This window comes from Tiliqua scincoides, chromosome 4 (genome assembly GCF_035046505.1).
Source record: "Tiliqua scincoides isolate rTilSci1 chromosome 4, rTilSci1.hap2, whole genome shotgun sequence".
Taxonomy (NCBI): domain Eukaryota; kingdom Metazoa; phylum Chordata; class Lepidosauria; order Squamata; family Scincidae; genus Tiliqua; species Tiliqua scincoides.
The window spans coordinates 2173185-2192404 of record NC_089824.1 but is presented as its reverse complement, the minus strand read 5'-3'; the positions used below and the strand labels follow the sequence as shown (position 1 = coordinate 2192404).

Sequence of the window (19220 nt, the reverse complement as noted above, 5' to 3'; positions counted from 1 at the left end):
CGCGGCGCTTCCTGCCGGCCCTCGTCCCGCTCCGCTGCCGCGCTCGTTGGCTGCCGAGGCCGGGATGCGGCTGCTGCGCGGCCGGCTGGGCGCCCTGCTGCGGCCGGGGGTGGTCCGCGGCCCGCGCCGGCCCCTCTACCAGCAGGGCCAGAGCCCCTCGCCCCGCACGCGCGAGTACTTCTACTACGTGGACCACCAGGGGCAGGTAGCGGGGGGGGGGGAGGCGCCCCGCTCGCCGACCCTTGCGCGATGGATCTGGCAGGTGTGCTTAGTCTGTGGAACTCCCTGCCACAGGAGGTGGGGGTGGCATCTGCCCTGGATGCCTCTAAAACGGGGTGGGACTAAAGAAAGTATTTATTTACCCAGCCTGTAAGGAGTCTGTGGAACTCCCTGCCACAGGAGGTGTGGGTGGCATCTGCCCTGGATGTCTTTCTAAAAGGGAATGGAACAGATTGATGAAGGAAAGGTCCATCGCAGGTCCATGTACATTCTGAGATTAGCTGGTTGCTCATCACAAGGGCTGGGGAGGAATTTTAATCTGCGGAACTCCTTGCCACAGGATGCAGTAATGGCACTTGAGAGCGTAAATGCCTTTAAAAGGGGACTGGAAAGATTTCTGGTGAAAAGGTCCAGTGCAGGTTACAAGCTGTGATGGGTATCTGGGATTAGACTGTGGAACTCCTTGCCACAGGATGTGGCGATGGCTTCTGGTCTGGATGTCTTTAAAAGGGGACTGGTCAGATATCTGGAGGAAAAGTTCATCACAGGTTACAAGCCATGATGGGTATGTGCAGCTTCCTCTTTATACCTCAGAATGCCAGATGCCAGGGAGGGTATCAGAGTGCAGGTCTCATTGTGTGCTCCCTGAGGAATCTGGTGGGCCATTGTGAGATGCAGGAAGCTGGACTAGATGGGCCTGTGGCCTGATCCAGGGGGCTGTTCTTACGTTCTTATGAAGGCAGACTTTCCCCTGCTCTTCAACCTCCTGAGGACTGCACAATATTAAATCCAGAGTCACCTGCCCTCTGGTGGGCTCCATGACTAGCTGCTCTAAGGCACAGTCATTTAGAATGTCAAGGAATCTGGTCTCCTTTTTGTGACCAGAACACAAATTGACCCAGTCTATATGAGGATAATTGAAGTCCCCCATGATTACAACCCTGTCCCTCCTTGTCACCTCCCTGATCTATTTCCTCATTTCAAGATCCCCTTCCGATTTCTGGTCTGGAGGACAATAGTACGCCCCCAGTATTACATCGCTCTTCAGGCCTGGTAGTTTAACCCACAGAGATTCTCCGGTGGAGTCGGGCCCACCTTCAATCTCTACTTTGCTGGATTCTATCCCTTCCTTAACATAAACAGCCACCCCACCTCCAACACGCCCCTCCCTGTCTCTCCTGTAGAGTTTATAGGCCTGGATTGCAGTGTCCCACTGGTTCTCCGCATTCCACCAGGTTTCTGTTATGCCCACTATGTCAATGTTTTCCCTAGCCACCAGACATTCCAATTCTCCCATCTTTGCTCGGAGACTTCGGGCATTTGCATAAAAGCATTTGTACATGGAATGCCCCAGGATGGGCTGCTTATTAGCTCCTTATCCCTACATCCTCTCATTGTGCCAAACCATCTATCACATCCCATAATGCAACCATTGCCAATTGCTTCTCCTTTTCTGCCTTTGCCTTGTTGTTCTCTAACCTCACCATCCTCGTCCCATAGGGATGAGGAGTCCCGAACCGGATGCCCCTCGGCTCCTGTCGGCCTTCCCCCAGGGATCAGTTTAAAAGCTGCTCTGCCACCTTTTTAATGTTATGCGCCAGCAGTCTGGTTCCATTCTGGTTCAAGTGGAGCCCGTCCCTCTTGTACAGGCCCCACTTGTCCCAAAAAGTTCCCCAGTGCCTAACGAATCTAAACCCCTCCTCCCGACACCGCTGTCTCATCCACGCATTGAGACCCCTGATCTCCAACTGCCTAGCTGGCCCTGTGCGTGGAACAGGTAGCACTTCAGATAACGCTACCTTTGAGGTCCTGGCTTTCAGCTTCCTACCTAATAGCCTAAATTTGGCCTCCAGGACCTCCCAGCTACACTTGCCCACATCTTTGGTGCCGACATGCACCACAACCGCTACCGCCTCCCCAGCACTGTCTACCAGCCTGTCTAGGCGAGAAGACATTGTCTGAAAACAATCTTTGTAGACAGACCAAAACACATGGTGAAAAGCGGTGTGACCCAAGGATCTCTCCTGGGACCGGTGCTTTTCAACTTCTTCATAAATGACCTGGAGACAGGGGTGAGCAGTGAGGTGGCTAAGTTTTCAGAAGACACCAAACTTTTCCAAGTGGTGAAGACCAGAAATGATTGTGAGGAGCTCCAGAAGGATCTCTCCAAACTGGCAGAATGGGCAGCAAAAAGGCAGATGCGTTTCAGTGTAAGTAAGTGTAAAGTCATGCACATTGGAGCAAAAAATCAAAACTTCATGTATAGGCTGATGGGTTCTGAGCTGTCTGTGACAGATCAGGAGAGAGATCTTGGGGTGGTGGTGTACAGGTCGATGAAAGTGTCAACCCAACGTGCGGCGGCAGAAAAGAAGGCCAATTGTACGCTTGGGATCATTAGAAAAGGTATTGAGAACAAAACGGCTAATATTATAATGCAGTTGTACAAATCGATGGTAAGGCCACACCTGGAGTATTGCATCCAGTTCTGGTTGCCACATCTCAAAAAGGACATAGTGGAAATGGAAAAGGTGCAAAAGAGAGTGACTAAGATGATTCCTGGGCTGCAGCACCTTCCTTATGAGGAAAGGCTACGGCGTTTGGGCCTCTTCAGCATGATTGATTGAGACATACAAAATTATGCATGGGAAGGATAAAGTGGATAGAGAGATGCTTTTTACACACATAACACCAGAACCAGGGGACATCCACTAAAATTGAGTGTTGGGAGAGTTAGGACAGACAAAAAAATATTTTACTCAGCGTGTGGTTGGTCTGTAGAACTCCTTGCCACATGATATTATTATTATTATTATTATTATTATTATTATTATTATTATTATTATTATTATTAACAGTATTTATATACCGCTTTTCAACTAAAAGTTCACAAAGCGGTTTACAGAGAAAAATCAAATAACTAAATGGCTCCCTGTCCCAAAAGGGCTCACAATCTAAAAAGATGCAAATGAATACCAGCAGACAGCCACTAGAACAGACACTGCTGGGGTGAGGTGGGCCAGTTACTCTCCCCCTGCTAAAAAAAAAGGAACACCCACTTGAAAAAGTGCCTCTTACCCAATTAGCAGGGGATATGGTGACAGCACCTGGCGTGGATGCCTTTAAAAGGGGATTGGACAAGTTTCTGGAGGAAAAGTCCATTACAGGTTACAAGCCATGATGTGTATGTGCAACCTCCTGATTTTAGAAATGGGCTATGTATCAGAATGTCAGATGCAAGGGAGGGCACCAGGATGCAGGTCTCTTGTTATCTGGTGTGCTCCCTGGGGCATTTGGCAGGCCACTGGACAGGAAGCTGGACTAGATGGGCCTATGGCCTGATCCAGTGGGGCTGTTCTTATGTTCTTATGTGTTAAATCACTAATGAAATCGTTGTCTAGGATTATTAGTTCTGGGTATACCTAGCAGAATAGATGCTCCCTATTACACCCTCTGCTCTGTTACACATTGTAACCTGTCTTTATCTATTTTTTAAATGTATATCCCATCTCATTAGGAAGATATGAGGTATAAACACAGGTAAAGTAATGCAGGACTCTTATGCCCCATTCTTCATTCACTGCCACTCAATTTGAATGTCAAATAGTTGGAAGGGAGTGTTGAAACTTGCAAGAGGGCTTCTCAGAGCCCTCTTCTCCCCTGAGGTCATTGTGTACATATGTGTTTCAAGAATTAAGTGGTCCCTAAACAAGATATCTGTCTGCCCACTCCCTGCCACAGTGCCTAGCTATAATATCTGAGAACTGGCCCCTCCTATGAAGAATGTGCATTTGGAAAGGTGATGGAAGGGATCTTTGCAGCTTTTGCAGATGTTTCTCCTCTCTATCTTGCATGTCATAAATGAACCAGCGATATTTCTCCTGTAGGTAGTGTGCCCTGATACAGAGAAGTTGAAATAACCTTTCCATCGAATAGTCCTATAGAAGAAGGAACGTGGCAGGTACAAGGATGAGAGAAATTACACTTGCTGGAATTCTCTGTCATTGCTCTAAAGGGTGCTGCTGTCCTCCTTTGAATCTGGTCACTCCAGCAGTGGAGTCAATGACAGATTCCTCTCCTGATCCACAATGGGAGGACATTTTTCAGAAGCACCGACTGCCAACTTGTCAGTTGCCCTATAAACAGTCCACACCCAAAATGTTGTTCTCACTGTTGTCTGCCTTACGACTCTTCTCTGAACCATAAGTCTTTAGGGCAGTGGCTCCCAAACTGTGAGCCATGGCTCCCCAGGGAGCCGCAGAAAGTAGCCAGGTGAACCATGAAATCCTTGCAAATAAATCCTATGCCAATCCAATGAATAGGATTGTAGCCCTAATGGGGAGCCACGGCCAATGGTCCAGTACAGGGGTGTCCAAACCCCGGCCCAGGGGCCACTTGCGGCCCTCAGGAACTCACAATCCGGCCCACGTCTCCAGTCTCCAGTCCGGCCCCAGTCTCCATGGGTACAAGCCATGGGGTACAAGCCATGATGTGTATGCGCAACCTCCTGATTTTAGGAATGGGTTAAGTCAGAATGCCAGATGTAGGGGAGGGCACCAGGATGAGGTCTCTTGTTATCTGGTGTGCTCCCTGGGGCATTTGGTGGGCCGCTGTGAGATACAGGAAGCTGGACTAGATGGGCCTATGGCCTGATCCAGTGGGGCTGTTCTTATGTTCTTATGTCCAATGAGCATCTGGCCCTCCGAAGACTTGCTGGAGCCCATGCTGGCCTGACACAACTGCTCTCAGTGTGAAGAAGACTGTTTGAACTCTTGCATGAGCTGTGGGACAGGTGTTCCCTCCACTGCTTGCTGTTTCAGGTCTGTGATGCAGCAATGGCAGTGAAGAAAAGGCTAGCCTTGCTTTGTGCAAGGACTTTTATAGGCCTTGAGCTATTGCAAGACCTTCATTCATTCATACAAGTTCCATCTCTAATATATTCATTTATGTAAATTCATTCACATTTGAAATGTAAATTAATTCGGCCCCCGACACAGTGTCAGAGAGATGATGTGGCTCTCCTGCCAAAAAGTTTGGACACCCCTGGTCCAGTAGATCAAGGGAACCCTAGTCGAAAATTTTGGAAACCACTGCTCTAGGGGTTCTGATCACCTGGTCTGAGGCCAAGAATGTTAGATACAGGGGTTGTTCAGGAGTCAGCACCTTAATTCTGTGCTGCTGACACACTGTGTATAGAAACACATCTTCTCCCTGCTCTGGAAGGTGGTAGGGAAGGCCGGTAAGGGCACCCCATAGTTCTTCTCTGTATCTAGAGAGGAAGCAGCCATGCCTTCTGCCAGGGCTGGCCCAAGAGAGTGGAGGAGCACATGACTTGCATGCAGTAGGTCACTGGTTCAGTCACTGTTATCTCCTTTTAAAAGGCCCAGGTAGCAGCTGAGAGGAAACACCTTTTTCTGGTCGAGACCTGGAGAGTAGATGATCTTACTCCACTGACACAAGCTTGATAAGTTTCTATTTTGATGCCTGAGATGGACAATCCTCTTCCAAAAATGAACACAGAGCACAAACTCTGGTATGTTCTCCTCTGCAAGCCCCATTCAAAGGAAGGAGGCCACTCTTTTGTGCCAGTGTCATTCCTTTTCACTTTGATAATGTAGAACTTTCCCGAAGCTGTCAGATTTGATTATCTCCCTGCTCTGCTGTTCTTAATGGCATCCTATATGTGCCGCCTCATCTTGTCTCATGGTTGGGACTGCCTTACTTGTGACAGAGGCACCCTGAAAAGAGGCAGAAGCAATCCAGGCTGGTGATGTTCTCCTTCCTATACAACCAGTTCAGAGATACAGACTGTGTATACCTCTCCAAAGACCAGTGTACTTTTCTACTTTCTCCTTGCTCTAACTCCTTGATATCAAAGGAAACCAAACACTCCACAGAGAGAAATGGTGCTACTCATAGTTATTGGATCTCTTGGCTAAATGAGCTTTAGAGCCAAATGTTAAAAGCCACCTCTAGGTGTAGTGTGGGATCTGTGGAGCTCCTGGGATGTGCCACTTGGCTCTGTTCCAAGCCTTGGGGCTACTGGGGCCTCATTTTATCCATTAGCATCACTGGTAATTCACACACTCATCTCCATTGCCTTAATGGTGTATTGAATTAGTGCAGAATAAATCATTAGGGGAGCAATTAGGAGCTGTAATTAGAGTAAAAAGAAGAGTTTGTGACTGGCCTGGCACTCTGGGCAGATCTGGAAGTTAACAATCCCGTTTCTTTCTTTTTGGAAAGGCACAGTTCTGGGGAATGTGACAGTAGCAGCAGGCTCACTAATGATCTGTGTCAGACAGTGAGCAAGTGTGAACCCTTCAGAATGCCCTCGCCTCTGCCCTCCAAACCACTTGTCCCAAATATGTGTATAACTTATTGGTAAAAAGACACTCTGCACCTGCTCCAGAGTACTCTTTTGTTATCGCTTCATATGTCATCAGGAACTGGTTCCACAAGTGAGTAGTGGCTCAAAAAGCCATGGTTGCCCCTGATTCTGGGAAACCATAGCACCCTTTGAAATAAGACACCGAAAAGGCCATCTAGAATTGTTTTTCCATGCTTTCAGCTAAAGGTGAAAAGAAGATCTGTCTGCTTGAAGCAGAGCAGCCCCAATGGATTGCAGACCGGATAAGAGGGGGGAGGGGCAGCAAGGTGGGGGCACAGGAAGGGAGCTGAGGGAGGCAGGTGCTGTGTGATGAGAACTGATATGTGGCTCTTGTGAGCTGCCGTGAGACATGGATCTCCTGGAGGCACTGAGTCCAGCAAGGGGTCACTGGCTAATAAATAAGCCGATGGCTGCAGTCTCCAGACTAATTCTGAAGACCAAGCCAAGAATACTGCATGGAATATTCTCTCTAGACCTGGGCCACACTGATGGCAGACATCCCAGGCTGCCACTCTGTCCACATCTCCCGCCCCCGCTTGACAGCTCTGTGATGGTGAATGTCACTTAGGTTGCAAGCAGGACATGTGGGGATGCCGTCACAAATCCCATCGGGAGTGTGTTGGATACTGCACAGATTGCTCAACACACTCCACCACTGAGTTGTGTGAACGAGGCTTCTTCTTGGGTCCTCTTGGACTTTGGAGGTCTCCGATCCTGCAGCTGCATCCACACAGTCCTTGGAGACAGTGCTGTCCTTCACCTCCTGCCTCTGCTTGCCCCCTGTGACGATTGTTTTGTGCTGAACTGGAAAGGGACTGCCTTCTCATGTGTTTTTTTTTCCTCCTACTCTTCTTCTCTCCCCCTCCCCATCTGACAACATTGTGCAGCTTTTCCTGGATGATACCAAAGTCAAGAACTTCATCACCTGCTTCAAAGGTAATGTTTCCTGCCTGGGTCCCTGACCCTACGCCTCTGAGCACGCATGCAGGCACCCCTCTATGAACTGATGGAGCCAGTCGCTGGGAAGGGCCAACCATCCTGTGAGGAGACCTGACTGCACATGGGACATTTGCCTACTTGGGCAGTCATTGATGCAAATGCTTGAGTGCAGTGCTAGAACTGGAACTGCCTCCTGCAGCTTTCTGGGCAGAAGGAAGCCTTCTGCAATCTTTTGTCCACCCTCTTGGCCTCTGGGGCGTCTCTTCCTTTAGGGCTGTATTTGGCTTGGGCAGTTGCCCTGGCACCGCTCAGGCTCGTTTTACAGAGGCTTGTGCAGGAGAACATCCCAGTGGATTGTGACCTGTGTTACCAAGTGGATGAGGCTTTGGTTTCTCTTTGGTTTGGAAACCCTCCTTTGGTTTCCTCAACTGTCTTTGGTTGGCCCAACACTCAGCTTCTCTCTGATCAACATTGCATATACACAACAGGGACCAAACATATACACCTGTGTGCTGGGCAGAAATGGTTTAACTTGGAAACTTATGAGCCAGTCAGAAGCTGAAGAGAACTTTAGATCAGGACTTTTGTTCCTGGGAAATTAACTTTTCCCTTGCAGGTTATGCAAGTGCTGGCAGGCACTCCCAAGCAGATGGAACATTTTGGAAAGTTCACTGTTGTGTAACTGAGATCCTCTGGTGAGAATTGAGGGATGCTCTGCTAAGCTGTTGCATGATCCTGAAAATCCCCTCTTTGACACTTTTTATCTTCCTCCGGAACGGCACTCATCCCCTCCTGTGTTCCAGAGTTAAAACCTGCTGGCTTAATCTTTAATCGGGGTATTAACATCAATGCAGGTTCATCCGCAGGCATAGCAAGGGCCCTATCCAGTCACCTAAGCAGGAGCTTCTCCAATTGTGTATGCACAGCTTGTAGGATGACTCTGAGACTCATTCACGCTGAACTGTACATGCTTTCCTGCCAGCAAGACCCATTGAACACAATGGGACTTAGTTCTGAGTAGGCACGGCATCACCACCACCCGTGTGCAAAGGGAACCAGCCACCCTTTAAAGCTGAAAGCAAGGAGAGGATGAGTGCTGGCAAAAGAGGGGTCCGCTCCTTTAAAGGAGTCCATCTAGGGTGCCATCTTACCTCCTCTGAGACTCCAAACTCCTAGATATAACAACCACATGAGTCTTCCAACTGTACTTTCAACCCACATGGAAGATTCAGAACTCATGGATTAAGCAATGGAAAAGGTACTTGGCTTATTGCACAGGAAGAAACTCAAAGTTTGTGCCCAAACATGCAATTGTTTTGAGGGAGATGCTAATTTCAACATAGGTTTTTGCGTGTTTGGTCTGAGCCATACTCCTGCATTTCTGCTGCGGATTGGTTGGCAACCTTCAGTCTCGAAAGACTATGGTATAAGCCTACAGCACCCGGTATTCCCAGGCGGTCTCCCATCCAAGTACTAACCTGGCCTGACCCTGCTTAGCTTCTAAGATCAGACGAGATCAGGCATGTGCAGGGTATTTACATCTGTTCCGGGCTCCAGCTCTGACTGTGGGCTGGAGGTTCTTTGGGTTGTGAGGAAGAAGCAAGCCTAGTTCAAGGTTGCCATGTAGCAGCTTTGTTTGTCTGAAATCCAGGAGCATCAAGCTTACAGGAGCACCTCCAGGCATAAGACTTGCAGCTTGTCCAGGTGACTCACTGGGATGATGCAGCCTGCCAACGTCCTCAACAAGGCCTAGGAGCAGCTCTCACGCATGGCCACATCCTCTCCCTTTCCCTCTCCTTCTCCCTTTCTGCCACTGTGACATTCCCTGGTTCTGCGCCAGCATAATAGCTGGCGTAGGACTGAGGATATCCATAGGGAAAGCAGATGGTACAAGCCATGATGTGTATGCGCAACCTCCTGATTTTAGGAATGGGTTAAGTCAGAATGCCAGATGTAGGGGAGAGCACCAGGATGAGGTCTCTTGTTATCTGGTGTGCTCCCTGGGGCATTTGGTGGGCCGCTGTGAGATACAGGAAGCTGGACTAGATGGGCCTATGGCCTGATCCAGCGGGGCTGTTCTTATGTTCTTAACTACAATTCCCAGGAGGCCTTGCAGGTCTCTTGTTATCTGGTGTGCTCCCTGAGGCATCTGGTGGGCCGCTGCGAGATACAGGAAGCTGGACTAGATGGGCCTATGGCCTGATCCAGTGGGGCTGTTCTTATGTTCTTATGTTCTTATGTTCTTATGTTAGAAGCTTTCCCTGGGGGAAGGGAACAAAAAAGAAGACTTCTGTAACTGCCCTCCCCCAATGCACCCCTTAGAAAATCACTGTGCCCCGGTATGGAATCAGCAGTCACCAGTCCACATCAGAAAGTTTCAGAATTGTCCAGCTAGTGTTTGCGTCAAGAACACTTTTTTGTGTCTTGCGGTGGCATTTTTTGGGTCAGCAGGTCATTTCTAGGGCATGGCACACGTACTTAACTTTCTGCGACTAGGTAGTGTGTAGTGGTATTGATCTCTGAGCCGCTTCCACATCCCCTGCATGCTCACGTGCGATTGACTCCAGAGCTGCGTTGCAGATTGGATGTCCAACCACTGCTCCCTACAGAAGGTGCCATCACTGCGTTGCGCTTGCATTTTGTCAGCAGCACTGCTGGCACCTTGGCCACACCATTACTCTTTAAGCTGATGCATCCCATGACAATGCTGGCCCAACAGCAGGGGCAGAGAATGTGGCTGGCAAAATTCACTGCCGTTTGGCTCAGAAAAGTGTGGAGACGACCATAGCCAGTAGTGGGTGTTGGTAGCCATCAGCTCTATTATGACAATGAGAGAGGGGAGCAGGGCTGTTCTCCTTGCCAGCATGCATTTGCCCGGCTTTCATCGCCACCTGTTTGGGCCAGTAGCATAGCTGGAGGGGGGCGGCGCAGCCAGCCTGGCAGGGAGCCTCAGCTGGACGGGCAAGCGGCCCCTCCCTTCAGAACCATTCCTGGCAGGGGGGCAGAGCTGTATGGAATGGCTCCAAAGGGAGGGGCCGCTTGCCTGCCCAGCTGAGGCTCCCTGCCAGGCTGGCTGCTCTGCCCCCCCTCCAGCTATGCCACAGGTTTGGGCTCCCCTTTGCTGCTGTCTTCAAAGATCCGCAGTCAAGAATCTGGTTTCCTGCTTGCAGAACGTTCCTGCCAAATCCAGTGGATTTGGCATGATCACCTAATGGTCATGAACTTGGGACTGGCTGTTTGCCAGCAGGGTGGTTGGTTTCCCTCCCAGCTTGGCTTCCCTTTTGCCTCCTCTGCATCCCCGTTAATGCTGCTCCAGAGTTGCTTCCAAGAAAAGCAAACCGTGTGCCTTTTCCACCTTAATTTCCTGCCCCAAATACACGCCTGAGGCTGCTCTGTTCATAATTGACATTTCCAAGTCGTCCACATGCCCATGCCGTGGGTTGTGCCCATCGGCATCACAGGGGTGAATGCCTCTGGGCCACAGGCTCACAGCCAAAGTGTATTCACATTGTATGCCCAGGAAACTGAACACATTCTTCCATGCTCCAGATAAACGATGCCAACCAAAGACTCTGATTTGTCACAAAGGTGCCCTGGGGTGCCTTCTCAGCATCTCTTCTGTGGCTGACCTTGTTTGTCTTTCTCCCACCCCACCCCAGTTTGTTTTGGAGTGTGGAGGGTTTTATTTTTAAGGGTGTGGATGATTCTTGTCACAGAACGTCTTCTGAAATGTGGGGGCAAAATCTACCCAGTCAGTTCAGTGCCTCAGAGCCCAATCCTATCCCACTTTCTAGTACCAGCGCAGCTGCAATGCAACCCTGAGGAAAGGGAACAAATGTGCCCTTACCTGGAGGAGGCCTCCATAAGTGCTCCCCTACTGCAGGATGAAGGACATGCCTCGTTGGCACAGCTGCACCAGCGCTGGCCAATTGGATAGGATTTGGCCCTCAGTCTGTAGGCATGGCTGGTCCAGCAGGGACTGCCATCAGCATTGTTCCATGGATCAGGGCCTTCTCCGCACCCCAGGCCAAGTTGTGGGGAGACCTGGGGCCTGCCTTGTTTCCCTGCTTTAAAACATGAGACAAAACAGACTTTCTAGTCTGTTATGATTACTGTTGTCCACACCTGCTGTTCTTCCCTTTGGTCTTGTTTCCTCCACCTTTCTTTAAAGACCACAGCCAGTCGAAAGAGCAAGTGGGGTGGCTGCAGCAGGACCGGTGCAACCGACCTGAGGCTGAGGCAGGACTTGTCTGGGTGCTGAAGACAGGGCCTTGTCCACTCCAGCCCAAGGTCTGTGGGCACCCAGGCTTCCCAACTAGGCAAGATGCTCCTTCTTGAGAACATGACCCACACCATCAGGCAGGCACTTTTTGTCTTCAGGAGGTGGGCACCTGCAGTTCCCCAAACACATGAAACTGAATCAAGGCGATAATTGTGTTCAAAATCAGAAATGGTGTTAAATAGCCACAGCCATAGAAGCAGATTGCACAAAGCGGATGCCTTCGTTCACCTCTGCCTCACAAGCACTGCGGAGTGGCTTTTTTCCCAATTTGCCACTGAGGGCATTACCTGAATGGTTTGTTTCTGGGGCAGCAGGTTGGGCTGGTGCTTCTGCAAGGACCCTGGAGCTGGCAGCACAGGTGACCCTTTTGCTGTTCCGCTTTCATGTTTCCACTCAGTACTGCAGCCCTATCCACACTTACCCGGAGCAAGCCGTTGACTGTCATGAAACTTGCTTCTCAGGATACACGTGTAGGATTTGGCTCTTAGTTTTTACGCTGCTGAAAAGGCAACTGGATGGTAGAGATGAGGAGGAAGCTGCAGAATGAGATGTCCCAAAAGCCCATGGAGAAAAGAGCCACTTGGTCCCAGAGTCACTTTCTTTGCTCAGCAAAGAACTCACCTGCCTGCCTACTCACCTGAGGGGCAGCTAGGAAGGTGCTGGACATGCTGCCTTTCCTTTCTCTTCCTGCTGTTGCTGTGGTGCCTCTTCTATCTGGAAAAGAGGGGAATGAAAGGTTTACTTCCTTTAGAGTAGTAGAAGTGGGAGGGGCACTTGTGGAATCTAAACCCTGCCCCAAGAAGGGGCCTTCCTCCAGGGCAGAGCATGCACGTTGCAGGTGGAGGCTCCCAGGCCCAGACTCCCAGATTCGACTCCTTGTACCTCCAGGTAAAAGGATTCCAGGGCTAAAAACAACTTCTGAAGGAGCCAGGAACCCCCTTTGAGCTGGCTGTCTTCTGTGGCAGTCCTTTCCACAATAGCTGGTTCCTGGACCATGAATGGTCATTCACGGTCAGCTCCATTCCCTGAGACACTTCACCCTTCACTTCACTTTCAAGTTTCTGGAGGAAAAATCCATTACGGGGTACAAGCCATGATGTGTATGCGCAACCTCCCGATTTTAGAACTGGGCTATGCCAGATGAAAGGGAGGGCACCAGAATGAGGTCTCTTGTTATCTGCTCTGCTCCCTGGGGCATTTGGTGGGCCGCTGTGAGATACAGGAAGCTGGACTAGATGGGCCTCTGGCCTGCTCCAGTGGGGCGGTTCTTATGTTCTTAAACTACAATTCCCAGGAAGCCTTGCAGGTCTCTTGTTATCTGGTGTGCTCCCTGGGGCATTTGGTGGGCCGCTGTGAGATACAGGAAGCTGGACTAGATGGGCCTATGGCCTGATCCAGTGGGGCGGTTCTTATGTTCTTAAACTACAATTCCCAGGAAGCCTTGCAGGTCTTCTTGTTATCTGGTGTGCTCCCTGGGGCATTTGGTGGGCCGCTGTGAGATACATGAAGCTGGACTAGATGGGCCCATGGCCTGATCCAGTGGGGCTGTTCTTATGTTCTTATTCTTACCCTGCAGGACTCTGCATAGCAAACCTCTGCTCAAGGAACTGAAACAGATTATGCTAGGGGTGGGTAGGTTGGCAAAGCAGCTTCCCTTCAATCTCCACTTCTTTGCTGACACTGAGCACAATGTCCAAATGACCCATTGTTGGATAAACACCAATCAACCTCCTTTTTCTCCTTTAACAGATAAGCAGTTCCTGGCCTTCTTCTTCAGGCAACTCAAGCTGAACCAGAGTGGGCGCTACGAGGACTCCTTCCCATACCTCTCACCATGCGGTCGAGAGCATAATTATGTCCGTTGCGACGACAGGCCCATTGTCTTCACTCATCTTCTGCAAGGGGCATCTGGCGAGGAGCTGTCTTATTGTGGCGGTGAAGACAGACTGGTGGTGCCTTTCCAGCCCAACAAGTTGGTGATGCTGCCTGAGAACGGGCGTGTTTACCACCCAGGCCCAGAAAAGGCTGGTGGAGTGGGGCTGGTGAAGTCGGCATTAGCTTTTGAGCTGAGCCCCTGCTTTGAATATGAGCAGGGGCCTGGCCAGCCACCCACCCATTTTCGCTGGCAGGACAAACGCTACGCCCTCACCAATGAACTGCTGCCACTTATCCGAGATGAGGAGGAGGAGGGAGCCTAGACTGTTTTCCAGCCTATGGATGATCAGCTGCTCAGCTACATGGGCAACCTGGTAGCTGGGCTCTGGGGTACTGAACGGACCTGAAGGGGGCACTCTTTCCAGCATCCCAGGTGTCTTGTTCCTCCAAGCAGCTGGCCTGGTAACCAGGGCTCTGAAAAACAGCCAGACCAGGCACGGCACTTACTTGGGAATGGCCACTGTCAGAATAAAAAGTCCTGTGTGTTGTTCAGCGTGCTGCAGGTTCAGTATCTGTGTCAGGCATTTGAGGGGATTTATCTCTGTTGGGCTGCCTGAACTGAGTTCTGTTGCCTGGAGTTGAGGGTCTTTGGCTGATGGTTCCCCAGTGAAAACTGATGGAGCAGACATAGAGACTTTGCCCCTCAGCCTTGGTGGCCTGTTCTGCAGTGTGTGTTGAGTGGCTGTGGACAAGCACCACTCCCCTCATCCCTCCAAGGTTCCAGCCCACAACCAACCCTCAAACATGTACTTAAGGTCTATTTTTAAAGCAAGCCCCCCCCCCTAATTTCATAACGTAGCTAATCAGCCTGATTTGCCCAAGGGAAGTACCAAGCCAGCCTGCTCTCCTGAGTTATACAGCATTATGGCCACAGTTCAAAGGAAATGTTTGGAGCAACATGGCTGGATTTGCAGGCAGGAGGCAGGAGAAGTGAGGGAACACACATGATTGACATGTATCGGCTTTGCTGAGCAAGAGGAGCTCCTCTGGAGATGAGAGATGTGTGTCCACATCATGCATTCCTCATGCCCTCATGACTGACTTGACATTCACCTCTTATTTATTTATTTAGACCCTGCTTTATCTCCCTGAAGGGCATTCAAAGTGGCTAGTTAATCTAGTAGCCAAACATTGCTCAGGCTACATTCTCTCTCTCGCGCACTGGTTCCCAACCCATGGTTCGCGGACCACAGGTGGTCCACGAGAACCTGAGAAGTGGTCTGCGAGGTGTCAAAAAACGATTGCCTTTGATTGCTACCAGCATCTTGCCAAATGAGTGCTTCCCCTTGGACCCCTAGAGAGGGCTGGAGTATCAGCTGTGGTTGTGGGTGGTCCATACTTCACCCGCTTTGAAAGTTCATAGGAGGCCACCACAGGCCACCAGAGAGGGCAGAGAATGAACCACCCACAGTCGCAGCGAGCAACAAAACAGCAACCCACAAATCTTCGCTATAAATAATAAATTGAGTAATTTCTAATACATTTCCAATTAATACAAATTTAATTGTATTTTTTGTGTGCAGGAGGTGGAGGAGTTGCATGTGGTCCGCAATGATTCCAATTTTTGCCTCAGTGGTCTATGTACTCCTAAAGGTTGGAAACCACTGCTCTAGTGGGTTAAGAGGGATCTGAAGGCCTTAGGAATGGACCTCAACAGATGGGAAACCTTGGCCTCTGAGCGTCCCGCTTGGAGGCAGGCTGTGCAACATGGCCTCTCCCAGTTTGAAGAGACACTTGGCCAACAGACTGAGGCAAAGAGGCAAAGAGGGAAGGCCCACAGCCAGGGAGACAGACCAGGGACAGACTGCACTTGCTCCCAGTGTGGAAGGGATTGTCACTCCCAAATCGGCCTTTTCAGCCAATTTCACTAGACGCTGTTCCAGAACCACTTTTCAGAGTGTGATACCAGAGTCTTCCAAGACTGCAGGATGCCAATGATGAGTGGGTTAAGATCAGTACTAGGCAGGATTCTCCGACACTTAAAAAATCCTGGCTGTGCTCTTGTCTCAGCAAGCAACACGCACTCCACAGGTTCCACAGTAGGGAGATCTGCAAACTGCAGAGCAGGTGTCAAGGAAACCTGCCAGGAATTCCCCTGTGAACTACTCACAACTGCTCTGCATGTGCACACAAGCCTTCGTTTCCCAAAGTGGAACCAGAAACCAGCCTCTCTCTGACAGAACCAGAGGGGGGGTGTTTCCTCCAGACACTGCCTGGAGCTGATCCTGTTCTTTGCCGGCCTGGAATGACTGCATCCACAGAAAAGAGGAGGGGCTGCCTGCCTGTGTGTCTCTGAGTGGCCAAGGCAGCCTGTCTCCTTTGCTGATGAGCAATCAATCCCCACCTCTTCCCAAACACGCTTGCCCGTGGCAGTAGTCTTGCATGGGTCTCTCTTTGCTCACTGAAGGGGCACACAGTGGTTAGAGCCAGGGATTGTCAGAGGAGTCTGGACACCTGCAAAGAAGGGGGTGTTCCAGCTCCACTGCTGGGTACTTTTCTAGCTCTTTCTGTTCTGGAGACTGAATGGGGCAGGGTTGGAAATTGGTGCAGGCTGTCGCACTGTGCCGCACCTTTCAAAATATTAGGAAGCGAAGGGGGGAGGTGTTGCTGCCCAGTCAGAGGTGTGCTCAGAAGGAGCAGCTGAGCACCAGCCAGCATGAGCATGCTTTTGGAGTGATGCTTTGGGCAGTTTCCTACTGGGAACATTGGTCTTCCATATGCACTTTTTAGGCTGATTGCAGGAGTCAGCAAGGACCTAGAATCTTGCTTTGCAACACTTTCCAGAAAAATCCACATGGCTGTCCAGTTTCTCTGCTATGCTTGATGGTGCTAAGAATTCCTAAAGTCCCCGTGCGCAGCAGGACAGGCACCTCAGATGTCTGTTTGATGCATCTGCATTCCTGCAAACATACTGGTTGAACCATAACAGGAGTGCACTGGGAACCATCTCCACCCTACAACTATTTGTAGAATTGCTGCAGCAGTTCTCCCACTGAGAAAGCAGTTAACTGTCCATCTACTGTGCACCACACGTTCAGGTTAGAAGTGCCAGATGATCTTGTTGCAATGGGGGCAAATTTCAGGCAAACCTCTCTTGGCCTTCCCAGCCAGCCACATCATGGTCCTTAAGCCAAGCTGAAGTGGGTATTCTTTGGTACGGGTGGTCTTCTGCCACATGGGGATGTCAGGGAAGGAAGCTGGAGGATACATATTGACAGAAGGGAGCAATTCCTAGTGGTTAATGCTCACATACCTTTCCTGCTCTCTATTCTCCCTTGTGACTGGGTCAACAGCTGGGGGGGGGGGAGATGACTGATAGATCTATCTGCTGCCACTACCCCAAACATAGGAGTACAGGCAGAGAGGGGGCTGGGAAAAATAGCCCTCCCAGGAAAGCCCAGAGCCTCAGGGGTTCTTATTCAAAATCAAATTGTAGTACACCTGCGAGTGATAAGATTCATTTCCCATGCATGGAGACTAGGCAGGCAAAGAGTCAAAAGATAACCAGTTTATTTCAAGTCCCAAAGAAAAAGGAATTAAACACCTTGTAAAAGGGGGATAAAGAAAAGGACAAGCTGGATGATGTAAAATGCCTGCACTTGGCTGGACGGACACAAGAGGCAGCAAAACCAAATTGGGTGCAGAAACTAGTCATGCTCAGTAGAGGCAACCGAGATGCTACTCACAAGCAAAGCACACATGCTGGCCCCAGCAGCAAAGGCCCATGAAGTGTGCAGCTTGGTTTACAGTGAAAAGAGCAAACAGCAAAATGTGCCTAGCTGGAAATACAGTCCCTATCACTAGCTATTGGACTCCTGGTCCCAGCATTCAGCTGGCGAGGAGCAGGAGTGCCTTCCGGGAACCAGCAGCTGGCTCCAATGGCAGATCTGACAAAACACACCCAGGCGCCCTTGAGCCTGGTCAAGAAGCCTAAGGCTGATTGTGTCATCAGGTTACCTGATTGGGTGAGTGGAACCCACCTGGCCACTCCATCCCACTTCTTTACTCAAAGGATTTGGTTGCCCAATCAGAAGGCACATGACAATCTCAGGAGGAGGCTTGGTTATCCCACACATTCAGCATGACTCTTTGGGAATGGGTTTTCATGCAAAGGCTACTGCAGGAGAAACCAACACAGAAGGATCTAGACCAGTGGTTCTCACTTCTAGCATCGGGACCCACTTTTTAGAATGAGAATCTGTCAGGACACACCAGAAGTGATGTCATGAGTGGAAGTGGCATCATTAACAGGAACATTTTTAAAATCCTAGGCTGCAATCCTACCCAGTCCTACCCTGGTGTAAGTCCCATTTACTATCATATACACCAGGGCTTTTCAAACTGGGGCGTCGCAACGTCCCAGCCTGAGGGCTCTGGCCTCTGCCCCCTTAAGGGGCGGGGACAGCGAGGAGGTAGGGAGGAGGCAGCGATGGATCATGTCACTAAGGGGGCTGCAGGGGATTGGCTGGACAAACCAGAGCCTCCTGCAGCCTCCCTGGTGTGCAGGGAGCCGGGTGTGAGCATCTGTAGGGTTCCCCAGGTCTTCAAAAGTGAAAGCGCAGTGATTGCACTCCGCTTCCAGTTTTGCGGAAGTAGAGCGGGATCACTCCACTTTCACTTTTGGAGACCTGGGGAGCCCTGCAGACCCTCACGCAGGGCTCCTCGCACCCTAGGGAGGCTGCAGGAGGCCCTGGTAAGTCCAGCCAAGCCCCTGCAGCCTCCCCCCTGCAAGGACTTACAGGCTCTCAAGCTCTCCCTGAGAGTTTGAGAACCACTGATATATACAATAACCTGTAAAAAGATCTGTAACATTTCCCCAAATGCAGTCACATACCATGGTAGCATCAAGTCTATTACATTAAAAATAAAATATTGAAACAAATGGGGACCCACCTGAAATTGGCTCACGACCCACCTAGTGGGTCCCCACCCACAGTTTGAGATACACTGAACTAGAAGATTAGAAGTGTCCAAGAAGAAAGAAAAACAGGCAAAAAGTAAGAGGAAACATCATTCATCACAGGGTCACTTTCCAAAAACAAGCATCCTCCTGTTACCAAGGAAACACATTTTATCCTCTTGTCTTCCAAGATGTTTTAAAGACCCTTTTTTAAAAAGGTGGATGTGATCCTACCTGACAGCTTTCGATCCAAAGCCTGACCTTTTCTGTCATTTTCATCCAGATGCTGCTGGAAGCCAGGAACTGAAATCCTCAGCGGGTTTTCTCAGGGCTGCATCTGGTCAGTCTGACTTGGAGATCATTGCTCTTTTTATTCTCTGAACGTGTTTAGGAGATGGTATGAGAAGCAAGGAGGGAAGCCTCAGAGAGCCAGTAATGGGAAAATGGACCTTTTGATACTTCAAAGAGCTTTGCTGCACCTCTCAGAATAAACTCTTGTCTTCCCAAGGGCTAATCTGTGCACATTCATTGTTTGCACTTGGGTGGGGATGAAATGC

General features: G+C 50.1%; 1 protein-coding gene across 2 annotated transcripts; it reads left to right on the top strand.

The window, feature by feature from the left end:
- Positions 1–15: 15 nt before the first annotated feature.
- On the top strand, positions 16–14255 carry C4H8orf82 (chromosome 4 C8orf82 homolog). 2 transcript variants are annotated; one of them, XM_066625741.1, is made up of 3 exons: positions 16–262; positions 7495–7543; positions 13578–14255. In XM_066625741.1, the coding sequence occupies exons 1-3, from the start codon at positions 65–67 to the stop codon at positions 14024–14026; spliced, it is 696 nt and encodes a 231-aa protein (XP_066481838.1). In that variant the 5' UTR covers positions 16–64; the 3' UTR covers positions 14027–14255. The 2 variants fall into 2 exon arrangements, with proteins under 2 accessions (XP_066481838.1, XP_066481839.1); XM_066625742.1 differs by having other exon boundaries at positions 17–205.
- The last annotated feature ends 4965 nt before the right edge of the window (positions 14256–19220 follow it).